Source organism: Cottoperca gobio, chromosome 6 (genome assembly GCF_900634415.1).
Source record: "Cottoperca gobio chromosome 6, fCotGob3.1, whole genome shotgun sequence".
NCBI lineage: Eukaryota > Metazoa > Chordata > Actinopteri > Perciformes > Bovichtidae > Cottoperca > Cottoperca gobio.
In genome coordinates, this window is record NC_041360.1 from 23,702,256 (window position 1) to 23,715,697 (window position 13,442).

Sequence of the window (13,442 nt, forward strand, 5' to 3'; positions counted from 1 at the left end):
GCTTTTCCTTTTTTATTCTTCTCATCTTCTGTCTGGTTTGTCTCTTTCATCTCTCTTCTCGTTTTACACTTTGTGTCTTGCCGTCTTTCTCTTTTGTGTGATTTGGAATTGTCAGACATTAAACGTGAACTTGTCACTTCAGAGAATTGATCGAATATAGATCTGCACAAACGTAACAAATCACACGTAGATGCAGTTTACGAAATGTGATGGATGTTAAAATGAAATAACTTCTAATTATGTAACAGACTTTTATATATCTGTGCATTTCCTTGTCTTCTCTATCGTCCTCTGAGCTCCCTCGTCTCTCCCAGTCCGACTTTCTGAATGTTTTTATCTACTTCTGCATCGCTCAACCGCTGTAAAGCAAGAGTGCTGTGCCCCTCCCCCTCATTATATCTCTCTCTCCCCTCCTCATTATCTCTCTCTCTCTCATTTCAGTCCATCTCTCCATTCTAGGAGGGACCAGGCTACATTTTTCCTCGCTATGTTCAGATGGATCTGTCTTATTAGCAGCTGCGTAGGCGTGAAGCAGGCCTGTTCAAGCTGTTATGATAATTTGGCAACACACACACACACACAACTTCAGCCATTGGTGTTTGTGTGTGTGTGTGTGTGTGTGTGGATATGAAAATAGATGGTGTATTCTGCACAGGAATCAGTGGTTTATAGAGGATGTGCACTTCGAACACAACACGTGTTTGTTTTGTGCCTCAGTGAGATATTTGAGGACATTCTCTGCTGTGACTATGTAGCAGTAGCAGCAGCAGCAGCAGCAGCAGCAGCAGCAGCAGCAACAACAGTAGCAGCAGCAGCAGCAGCAGCAGCAGCAGCAGCAAAGACCAGTTAAACACACATGTGGATATTGGCCGAAGAAGCTGAAGCATCTGATGAAGCAGAAACTGTGATAAATAATCCATGCTTCTTTTGGTAACACATCACAGCAGCACTTGGACCTTTTATATTATAATTTCCCATGATATACAGTATGAGATATTTGGACCAACAATGTTATGTAAGCTTGTTTTAAGAATCCTAACTTTATCTTTAATATCTACGACGTATACTGTAAACTTAAAATGAGTGGGGAGAACTTGGAAAGTTAATTTTATGGCCCAGTTACAGAACAGTTTGTCCAACTTTGTGTATGAATGTAAGAAAAATATTATCATTAGTGATGAAGATCCTAAAACCTGAGAAGCTCTCTGATTATCAAGTATCTCATATGTTTTGTCCAAACACAAACCAGAAATGTAAAAAAAATTCACACTGCAACAATTTCTTTGGCGGGAAAAAAAACCCATTGTTGTCACCATGAAGTTGCCAGGCAACCAGTGAAGATGCAACAGCGAAGAGCTCTGTGGACGAATAAAGAAGAAACACTACGAGCTCTACAAAACCACAAATCTGGTTTTCTACATTTCTGTACACACACACACACACACACACACACACACACACACACACACACACACACGTGTTTTTGCTCCGTGCCGCCGACGGCTGTTCCTGGAATCAACGATGAACTGATTGTAGTTTGAAGGTCAAAGGTCAAGGTCACTGTGACCTCACAAAACACATTTTTGGACAAAACTGAAGAATTTATTTGGTAATTCTGACAATTTAACACAAATGTCTTAATAGGATAAAAATGATGACGTGATGATATTTTGGACAGACATGGATATAAACTTATTTTTTGTTTTGTTTTACTTTACTCCATTGTTCTCTATACTCTCATCTAATCCTCTGCAAGAAAGCCAATGAGTGTATTTCCCGAAATGTCTCTCTATATCCTTTAGGATTACATTTGAAGTGAGTATTTCAATAAGACTGGCGGTCTTGATTGGCTCCTCACATTAAGGAATCACTGAAACTTTTCTTAAGAGGATTTAAAGCACGTCAGGGTTCACCATTATTCTAAGACTTGATAATAGCTTTACCAGAGGCTGGATCTTTTTTAATCGCAACCGATAACCATTAAATCCGATGACCTTTTTATTTTAAAGATGTTTTTGCTACTTTAATTCTTTTAAATGCCCTCCACCATCAAAACGTATGAATCCCCCCCCCCCCCCCCCATTCTGATCATCCTTTCTTGGGTCCTTCCGTTTATACTGCAGGTGTTTCATGTTTGGATGCAAATATTCATGAGATTCCTCTCGTCTGTTTACAACGTACCGTTCAAAACAAAGATTATATCATTTCCATTAATGCATGGAGTAGGCTGGGATTATATATGCATCTTCTTTTAGCTGTGAACCCTAATTATCCAATTACCGTCGTACCGCTGCAAACAATACAGGAGAAGCGACTCCAGCACCTGCCCCGGGCGCCATCCAAAACATCCTATTAAAACATGCTATTTAAGGCTTCTACGCTCCTCGAGCTCTTCAGGTTTCCACTGAAGCAAAAGCTCTTTTGTAAACTTTCATAATCATCCAAGGATGGAGTTTTGGCTCAACTGAGCTGCTCTTTTTCAGCTTCACATTCATACACTTGCTGCACACACACATTCATATCTTTTTACTGTTGGGGGCTCTCTGAGCCGCGCAGCTGGAGCAGAGCTAACCTTTAGCTTACTGCCACCGTGGTGACGCCGCACGCTGCCTGGCACACACGAGGTCACTGGAGTTCAGACTCTGCTTCTATATATCCGTCACCTCCGGCTCCAACAGCCAGGCGGCTTTTTATATTTGATGTCAACGCCAGCTTTGATGGGAGGCATCAGCTCACATGCCATCAAAGCAGAGCTGAAACTCCATCTGAGAGCGTTATTAGCAACAGGGTGCGTGTGTGTGTGTGTGTGTGAATGGCGGCCGGCGTCAGCGAGCCTGCTCCTCAGGGGTTATCGTGGATTAAAGTGGCTAAAGTGTCAGGACTTTACAGCTCCTAGGAGTATCTTATCAGCTCTTTTTTTGGCAGCAGGAGAGATGGAATAACTTCCTTGGCTGCTTCTGTCTGGGTCTCAGTATCTGTCTGCATCTGAAGTCTTTCTTTCTTCCTGTCATCGGCTTTAGGGTCAAGCAACACCTGGAAATTCATAGCGTGGAAACTCGAGCAGTTCTTTTTCTGGGTTGGCTGAAGAAATGTCAATTTAAATGTTTTGTTGGTGTGTTATCCCGGGCGTCGTCAATCATCCTAATGAAAGGAAGTTACTTCTTAATGCACTGCTCAACTTTGTTGCACAACATGAAATACAAATCTCTCATCATGCACTGATCTAGGTTTATTTATTCCATTAAGTTTCATATTGTTTAATCTATCCATGGGCACTCTCACATTAAACTTCAACTTGTGTCCGGGGAACAGTACTAGTTAACTATACTAAAGCGTAGAAGCGTAGATCTGCTGCAGCAGAGCGGCCACGCAAACACTTCCCTCCTATAAATGAAGGTAAACAGAATTCCTTTCTGTCACTGGGCACTCCTTCTCCTTTTGTCACCTCCATGTTACTCCTCTCTGTCTGTCTTCATGTTCCCCTGAAGCGTTCTGTCTCTTTCTTGTTGTCAACATAAGCTTTTTATTTATTTATTTTGTTTCTGACCCTTCGCTCCGCTCATTGATATGGGATCTGGTGATTTAAGAGAAGCTATGCCAGCGATGTGATGAGTGAACACATGGTGCTCCACCAGGGGGGCTGCATGGCACTGCTTTGGTTGACTGTTGCCATAGCAGCAGTGTGGAACTGTATCGGGGGGGTACGGTTTGGTAGATGGAATGTGTGTTCTCATTTTGAGCATCCCAAACATCGTGTGTAGGTTTGAACTTGATGGATTTATGTTTTTGCTTTTCTGATGATGTTACAGTTGGTGCAGCAGGTAATAAATAAACGTAGACATGACAAGATGGATATTAATCTCATGTTTGTGCGCAGCGGGGGAGTCGGGACGTGTTTTAGCCCGACTCCTGCACGAAGACTAGAAGCTAATGTTATATTTAAATGTAATAAAAACTTACACTTACCACCAAATGCAATCCAACTGTTTAATATGTATATATTATAAACGTTGGCCATATTTTTAATAGATTTATAAATATTTGTAATAGATGTTTTATACATATATAGATGTATATATAATATATATATAAATATATATATATATATAATATATATATAAATATATATATATTATATATATATAATATATATATATTATATATATAATATATATATATATATTATATTATATATATATATAAAGAAATATATATATGTAATATATAAATATATAAAGAAATCTATAAGAAATATTTATAAATATATGTATATATTAGAAATATATATATATTAAAAGACTGTTTAATATGTATATATTATAAACGTTGGCCATATTTTTAATAGATTTATAAATATTTGTAATAGATGTTTTATATATATATAGATGTATATAATATATATATAAATATATATATATTATATATATATAATATATATATATTATATATATATAATATATATATAATATATATATATTATATATATATAAAGAAATATATATATGTAATATATAAATATATAAAGAAATCTAGAAGAAATATTTATAAATATATGTATATATTAGAAATATATATATATTAAAAGAAATATATATATTATATATATATTTTATATATATAATTTATATATTATATATATATATTTTATATATATAATATATATATATAATATATTATATATATATATATTGTGTGTATATATATATATATTATTTTATATATATATATATATATATATATTTTTTTTTTTATATTTTTTTTTTACATATATATATATATATAGATATATATATTTATATATTTGCGTTAATGCACACGTTTATGTATTTTTCTTCTTTGACATTGTCATAGAGGTCAGCGACTGTGTCATCCTGGACTTTTATATTCAGAGGTGTTTTTCTTTCCCCTCTTTACGTAACACCTTTCACTTTAATATAGTCCAGTTCAACACCACCTTGAACTATGACCTCAGTAGCAAACATCATTTATATATTTCTAACATTATAAACTTTGTAAAGGTACACTTTATGGCAGAGCTGCTGTATTGACTCAATTTGCAGTGAGTTTAACACAAAGAAGGAAGTTATCAATGATTGACAGTTTAGCCTCGTCAGCACCTCCAAGGAAGATCACACCGAATGCTTTGTTAGGACAGAAGTTGAAAATGGGGACACAGTGGGTGGACTCTGGCGAGTAATAATCCTTTTAAAATGGGAACAATATCTTTTAGAATAAGGTTTTCAGTTTGTCTTGTAATTGAGGGGATATTTGGTTCAACAACGTGTCAAAGCTGTAATAATGATCTCCGCTCACTGTGTGACGACAGAGTACCTGTGTGTGTGTTTCCTCTCAGTTAATTTCACATGTCTGATTATTTTGGATTGCAGAACCTAAGCTGTTGTATTTAAATGTCAGCTGTGCTTGTGTGGGCTGACATCGCGTTGATTTTTGGCATATTGTGCTGCAGCTGCTCCCGTGCTTCATTTGTAGCTGAGGTGGTGGGAGTTTGCCAAGTTTTTAAGTGTCTTAAGTTACTTTTTCACATCGTCTTGTGAGAGATGTCATTAAAATGCAGGAAAGGTCTTGTGGTAAAATGTCAGAATCCTTCCGACAATTACTTCTCCTGTGTGATTACATCTCCTTTGTTCTCAACATGGCCGCCTTTTCCTCCCACAGTCACAACAAGAGGAGGAGAAACACACTCGCACTGAATGCCCCGCAGCCCGTTCTGTAGCTTTGGATTCATGGCCAATATCACGGAGTGAGATTAATATGCAGGGCTCTTTAGAGCTGGGTTTCCTGCCCTGTCATACTCTCACAGCGCTTCTAAGTGCACGTTCTAAGTGTTGGTCCTTGAGTATTATTTGCCTCCTTTATTTCCTCCTCCTCAGTAATTTGTTCGCATCAGAGATGTGGAACAGCGGTGGATATTTCCAGCGAGGCTTGAAGCAAAATGGCATGTTTGCTTTCAGTGAAAGACTTCACAGTGTTTGAGACGTCAATCGTGATATTTGGTCCCATGTTTCCATGTATTTTTATTTAATTATGAGCTGTGAGTGTGAGGCTTTTCTTTCATTTGAAGTCACTTCAAAGGACTGTCTTTGGGTTGGGGGGTAAAACAACAGCCCAGTGCATTTTGGGTAGATGAGCTGATCTCTCTGAAGTGATTGCCTGATTACGTTTCATCCCTACATCTCCATCTTTCATTGGTCAAAATTCATCTTTCAGTGAATCTTATTAAAAAGCTATTCCATCGGTTTAGCATTGCGCTTCAATAAAGTTGGCAAAATTGAAGCGAAGAGAAAGAGGGGAGGGGAGAGGAGAAAGAGGGGAGAGGAGAGGGAGGGGAGAGGAGAAAGAGGGGAGAGGAAGAGGGAGGGGAGAGGAGAAAGAGGTGAGGGGAGGAGGGAGGGGAGAGGAAGAGGGGGAGAGGAGAAAGAGGGAGAAGGAGAAGAGGGAGAGAGAAGAGGGGAGAGGGGAAAGAGGGGAGAAGAGGGGGGGGGGAGGGGAAGAGAAGGAGGGGAGGGGAAGGAGAAAGAGGGAGAGGAGAAAGAGGGAGGGCTCTCGCTCAATATTTTCTTTCTATGAACACTTATTTTCTTTTCCTTCTCCCTCTTTTTTCGCGTTCTCTTCTCTTCTCTAGTTCACGTTCTCTTTCTCTTCTCCTCTTTTCTCCGCGCCCGTACTTGTTTCTGCTCTCTTCCCGCTGTTCGCGCTCCCTCGCTTTTCGTGTCTCCCTCGCGCGCTCGTTCCGTCGCCCTCTCTGTCGCTCGTGCTCCCGCGTTCGCTTTGCAACTCGCTGCGGGTCGCCCTCGTCGCGCGCTCAAGCTGCTGTGATGCTACCCTCGTGGCGCGGCTCCCTCTTATCCGGTTCTACCTCATGCTCCCCCCTCTTGGCTGTTCTCCCCGACGTTTCGCTTTCTTGCTTCTTCCGCCCTCTCTCTGGTGTGCTGCACTCGTCTCTTCTCCCTCTTTTTTTAGACATCACAATTTGTTTTTGGTCTTTTTTCGTTTGACTTTTCCTTTTTTCTTTTTCATGTTTTTTTTTTCTCCCTTTTGCGGAGAAGAGAGAGGGAGAAAGAGGAGAGGAAAGAGGGGGGAGGAGAGAGGAGGAAAGAGAGGGAGAGGAGAAAGAGGGGAGAGAGGATGAGAAGAGAGGGAGGACAGGCCTTTTGTAAATGGCTCACCCGCTCCACCAGGTGAGCTCCCAGGACCCTTTTAAAAACACTTCAGTGTGACTCATTCACATCTTTCTTTACACGCCTTCAAACCTCAACTCCAGTTTGTAAAGCATTTGGACTTTTAGGTCTCAAACTGACCAATAATCAGAGTTAATGTTTCAGATGTGAGAAGCTTCTCGTAAACTGAACTTCAAGTGTACATCAGTGGAGTGTCCCTTTAAACTGTAAAGTGTACATCAGTGGAGTGTCCCTTTAAACTGTAAAGGTGCTGGAGGAACAGCAAACAGTAGCACTTAGTAAAGAAAGGAGTGGTGTCATCCGTCTGTTTGCTCTGAGCAACAGAACCTGCTTCACGGCTTCACGGCCGCTTGTATTGTTAAGAATCTTAAACACACTCACTGATCCACTTGATTGTTATATGGCCTTGTTGACGCCCCTTAATTCTGATTGGCCGGTGGCAGATTCTGAGGATTTAGTTGGTTTCTAAGAAGACTAACCAGTGACACCACATGCTAATATAATATTACTGCGCGTGACCTGTACACAGAAAGAAATGGTGCAAATCAGTTTGAATTGGGTTTAACTTGTGTGTCTGTGCTGATTCCCTTCAGGTCTGAGATTAACACTTTTCCATCTGTTGCTCTTTCAAAATAAAAGGCACTTTTACAGAAGGGCGAGACGGTTCGCAGCCTCCTGATGGAGCCGCAGGGACGACGTGTTCATGTGCTCTCTTCATCTTTCCTCTCCATTAGATTCAGATCCATTCAAAGAGGCTTGTTTGTTGATCCCTAAGTTGCAGTTTTTAAGTAGTTGCAAGTAGAGAAGTAAACAGATTACTGCTGATAACCTCTCCTTACGTTCCCGTGGACCTCCATCTTTTGTTACTCAAAGAGTCATTCACAGAAGAGAGAGGTCACGGCTCTCTCCAGCCCTCCTGAAGGAGATCCGGCCTTCACTTCAAGGCCGAGTGTTGCCCTCCTATAGGAAGTAACACACTCACAATCTGTGTCCTTCGTGGCCAATAGAAAAACAAAATTCCATAAAAGACTTTGACTTTGATGAAAATGCATCTAAATTAATTTTTCACAGTTGCTGACCTTTCAAAAAGTTTGCATGAAATTCTCTTGACAGCAGAATGAAAACAGAGCTGATGTCTCTCGCTCTCAGCCCGCCCACACCACACACAGATTTACATTCTGCATCCGCAGAGGGAAGTTAGTAATGTAGCGTGTTATGTGTCACGTGCAGGGCGGGGGGTGCATTTCACTGAGGAGATATAGAAACACAGGGAGGAAAAACAAAGATGGAGTAACAAATTAGAGCGTCATTTGTTCACTAAAACATCAATTCTCAAAGACACAGACGTGTGTTCACAGCAATAAAAGAAACGTGTGGATTTATGTGAGAAGGATAAGGGGGGGGGGGTGCCGGAGAGAAATGGAAGGAGGTAATTAGGTAGGATTGTTGGATGGAAGAATGCGTTACTCTGCCAGTGTTTTCCCTTCTGAAACTAATCAGACAGATTTATACACACACTCCGCCTGGTGTCGGCCCGCTGACAATAAAACATCCAGCGTGGAACGTCTCATCTGTCTCTCCGCGGTGAGACAGCAGCAATAACAGGCCTGTCATCGTGCAAAGAGAGACTCGGAGGGGAGCCAGCAAGCAGTCAGGCTGTGTGTGTGTGTGTGTGTGTGGTCTGTTTTTTGTTTTTGATCTTAAAAGCCTCATGCAGTACATGTATCCTTGGCAACCGATAAAAACAAAGCCCTCTGAAACATGATGGCTGTCTAAAGAAATACACGAGAACATGTCCCAGTGAGTGCTTTTCTTTTTGAAACTTGTGGTAAAGAAGCTTAATAAGCAGCGGGAAGACTTCAGACGAGGAGATGTGTTCATATTCTATTGAAGCAGGTTATCCACTGAGTCGTGCAGTTGCATCTCTGTGTGCACGGGAAGCACCTGTTGAAGCAGCCCGACGGGAATCAAGCGTCTGAAATCAAAACCCCGAACAGAGAGATTTAAAGCTGACCTCGGACCTGCGGTTCTTCTTAGTGCAGCGTGATTCATTCATTCATTAAAGTCTGCGTCGGTGTGAAAATCACTTTGTGTTTATTGATCCCTGAATGATTTGTTTAGTGCAGCGACTCATTCGTTCAGTTATTATCAGATGAATTAGCACAGATGACGTAGATCTATAGATCTGCAGGTTCAGCCTGGACTCTTTTATTGTTGCGAGATGAAGGTTTAGTGCTGAATTATTTAATCACACTATCTTACTAACTGTGTTACTGTACACATACTACTTACTGCATATTGATGATTAAATTATTATTAATGTTTTTTACTTTACACGGCCTTATATATATAAGTATATATATATATATATATATAAGATATAACTTTAGATTATACTTTACTATATATAAATCTTATATATCGATATATATCCTTATATATTATATTCTTGTTTTTATATTTTTTCTTTTATATTTATACTATCTATATATATATATATATATATATATCTTATAACATTACATAACTCCATCTATCTACATCCCTATCTCATACTAAAAATATAGAGCTCTCATTACCTATCTATCTTATCTATCTATCTATATAATCATTACATAATTCCCATATCTCTATCCGACATCTCTATTCGCTCCTCTATCTTCTATATCATCCCTCCATATATCTATCTCCCTCCCTCGTTCTTCCCTTCCCCCCGCCTCTCTCTCTCTCTCTTCTCTCTCTATCATCTCTCTCTCTCTATATATAATAATATAATATATATATATATATATATATATATATATATATATATATAATATATATATATATATATATATATATATATATAATAAATATATAAATTAAATAAATATATCTATCTATCTATCTGGTTGGAGCGCAGACTCTCACCAGCCCTCTCTCTGAACCCTTATATGTTCTGTTTCTTTCTCTTCCACACATAAAAGGCTTTAATCAGTACAATGCTTCCGTTTCCCATCATAGAAACATAATGCTGTACAATACAAATACAAAGAAACACAAATCCTTTTTGAAGCATTGAAATAATCCCCAAAGGTTTGTGACTATTCTGTAGTTTACATTGGGATTAAGAACTGGTGCTGATTCATCTTCTTCAAGTACACTACAGGACACAGTCTGCTGCTGCGTGCACTTTTATTCTTCAGCTGGGAGTCTGCTTTGTAAGTCTATTTATCATCTTGCTGTTGTGAGTAGCTCATGTTAGGTAATGCCCTAACCTGAGGGCAACTATGCTTTGCCCTCCGAGGTGTGTGGGGTGGCAACGTTTATGAAACACAAGCCGCATCACGGTCGTGGATGGAAACAAGGGAATTTGCGACACATCTGGACGGAAACCTGGCATCTCTCTCTCTTTCTTTCTCTAATTATCAGAACAATAGACTGTCCAACAGAGCGGAATAAAGGCAACAACAGAGTAACCCCACCCTCAGAGGTCATAGCCAGCGCGGGCCACCCGTACAACACAAAGTGTGAAACACAGTGTGTCCAGTAAGCACTACACACTAAATATTCCATTTGAAAAAGTTATGCTTACCTGTGTGTGTGTGTGTGTGTGTGTGTGTTTGTGTGTGTGTGTGTGTGTGTGTGTGTGTGTGTGTGTGTGTGTTCTTATCCAGGCCGCAGGGTGCTTCCATGATGTCCAAACCGGCGGGGGAGCAGTTCTCCAGCACCACCGTCAGCGAGGCCTCCACTGCCATCACCTCCTCCACTGTGGACTCAACCTCTGCCTCCAAGGTGTGTGTGTGTGTGTGTGTGTGTGTGTGTGTGTGTGTGTGTGTGTGTGTGTGTGTGTGTGTGTGTGTGTGTGTGTTGCATCTGAATCTAATCACATAATGAGGACAACCCTGTAAAGTGTGCAGGACCCTGTTGTGTGTGTGTGAATATGCGTTCTGATTTACTCTTGTAGCGCTGTATCACATTTATATATAAACCTGTGTTTTTCCACCAAATCAATATTTGATTTACAAACACATAAAACTCTGTTGCTCACTATCTGCAGTGTATTCTGTTCCAGGTTAATGAATGAAATGAAAATGTAATGAATCGTTCTGTTGCACCTTTCAATCGTTGCCATGTGACCGCGGCTTTACCCACTGATGACAATGAATTCTTCCTCTCATGAATCAGGTGCAGAGATCTTCACAGGTGGCAGATCTTAGTCGACCCATCTCACGTAGTTGTTGCTGTTTACCCAAGTAATGCAAAATGATTACATAAGCAGAACAAGTTTACGCAGGCGTGCAAAGGTTAGAACTATTATCTGTGTCTAGAGAGTCAATTAAGATGAAAGCCACAGCGGAAGCTGTCGAGCTGGATACAAAGGTTTCAGTAACGGGGCAAAGGTTTGAAAAGACAGAAGAGAGCAGAGGGAACTTTGCTCAAACACTTAATCAGTTGTTATAATTCGCATGAACCCCGTGGTTTTGTTCTTTAGACGTCTTCTTTTTCCCTTTCTTGCATTTAAATGAGTCTACCCCCGACTGGTATGGAAACCTCTGACTCTGTCTTCCGCTGATCTTCTTCCTCCTGATTGTCTTCCATAAAGAACTGTCCCCTGTTTCTAGGAGAACAAACACACACATTGCAAACATGAAACACAGGACGCCTGCACACGGCACACTCGCTTGCATTAATTATTTTGATGGGTGACGTCAAATGGACCAATGTAGAAACTGTTGTCAAAATGTTAAACGGCGTCTCTTCTCATGAGCCAGAGGACAGTCTGACAGTCTCTCCGTCCTAAAGCTGACAGGAGCACGTTGGCCATCGGGCTTCCTCGACAGCGGGAGGTCATGCCTGAGGCGTTGGAGGCTCGCAAACACTATTACTTTTAGAATAGTGACTTGCACCGTGAAACTCTTATTTAACACGTTTTTAATGAGCCACAATATGCTTACCTGATTATGTCCCACTATCCTCATCGTGTCCCACGTTCAGATGAGATCGACAGCACATGAATAAAGTTGCGTCCACGCACCGATCCTGGTGAGCAGCAGTTTTTTTTGCTGAGTCATGCCAGCTGCTGTCGACCAAGATCCACGACAGACCGGCGGAAGTGAAAACATGGGGCTTACTGTGAGGTGGAGGTGGAGCAGGATTCAGAGCCAGGCAGGTAAATGTGAGGTCATTACAGCTGACTCCAACCTGGACGAGTACAGAAGGGCAGTTAAACCATAAAAGGCTACTTTGTTCATTTAGTGCATTAAAGTAAGTGTTACTTTGTTATACCAGGTGAAAGCAATAAAACATTTGAGCCATGGTGCAGCGAGGCTTTAGGGATCGCAGTGTCTGCCTGATTGTTGGCCGTCGGCAGGTCCACCACGTGTTTAATGGGCTCTGTGGCGTTTCATAAGGGCTTGTTCACTGCACATCCTTAGCCCCGGGGCTAAGCACCCTGTGAAAAGTCTAATTCAGACATTAGTTCCCCCCTGTGGATGAATCCTGATGACTGTAGTGATCCTCTGACTTTTCCTGCAAGCGCCACATGCAGGTTTACTTCTTTGGCTGACTATGAGATGAATCAGTTCATGCCACCCTCAGGATGAACTCTTTTACCTCTTCACTGAGCGCCATCATGCCGTTGTGAGCAAATACCTGCAGTAGCCTCAGCTGCACTTTGTGTTTCGGGTTAATTAGCTACTGTTAGCATGCTAACACGCAAACGGGAGTGAACATGATGCATCGTCACTGTCATGGTAACACGTGTACACAGCTCAGCCTTGTCCTGTATCTGTATGGATTGTTCGGCTACGTTCACATTGACACGTCTTCATGCTGAATTCTAAAAAGCTGTTCATGTCAGATTTGCTTTATATCACTGCACATATCTACTCTAGAATACAACACACACACACACACACACACACCAAAATCAACTGATAGGGTTGTCGAAAAGACGTGTGAAGAGTAACAATAAAACAAGACGCAATTACTTTTGTGTCTGGTTGTCCTTCAAGCTGTCATTGGCTCAGGCGATGTGCTGTTGCTGCCAAAATTAAGGAATTAGTTGGAGCGACTCAGCAGAAGCAACGCTAATGAATTCCAAACTGAGCTTCCAAATGCAGATTTCATGGAGGTTGCATTCTTTGTGCGGTAGGAATTGGAAAGCGTCTCTTTCTGTCTTGTTTATTCATTTTTCTTTCTCCCTGTCACTTTTCTTTCCTTCTATATCTTAGACTCCCTTTCACTCACTCGCACGCATGC

At 40.7% G+C, this 13,442-nt stretch overlaps 1 protein-coding gene across 16 annotated transcripts in view; it reads left to right on the forward strand.

Annotated features, from left to right (window-relative positions):
- Window positions 1–13,442, forward strand: part of LOC115010243 (pleckstrin homology domain-containing family A member 7-like) — a 103,566-nt gene that overhangs the window by 59,914 nt on the left and 30,210 nt on the right. For all 16 annotated transcript variants that reach the window (XM_029434755.1, XM_029434770.1, XM_029434753.1 and 13 more), the window contains one exon: window positions 10,856–10,973. In XM_029434755.1, the coding sequence (XP_029290615.1) occupies window positions 10,856–10,973 (118 nt within the window). The remainder of the gene's footprint in view (window positions 1–10,855; window positions 10,974–13,442) is intronic.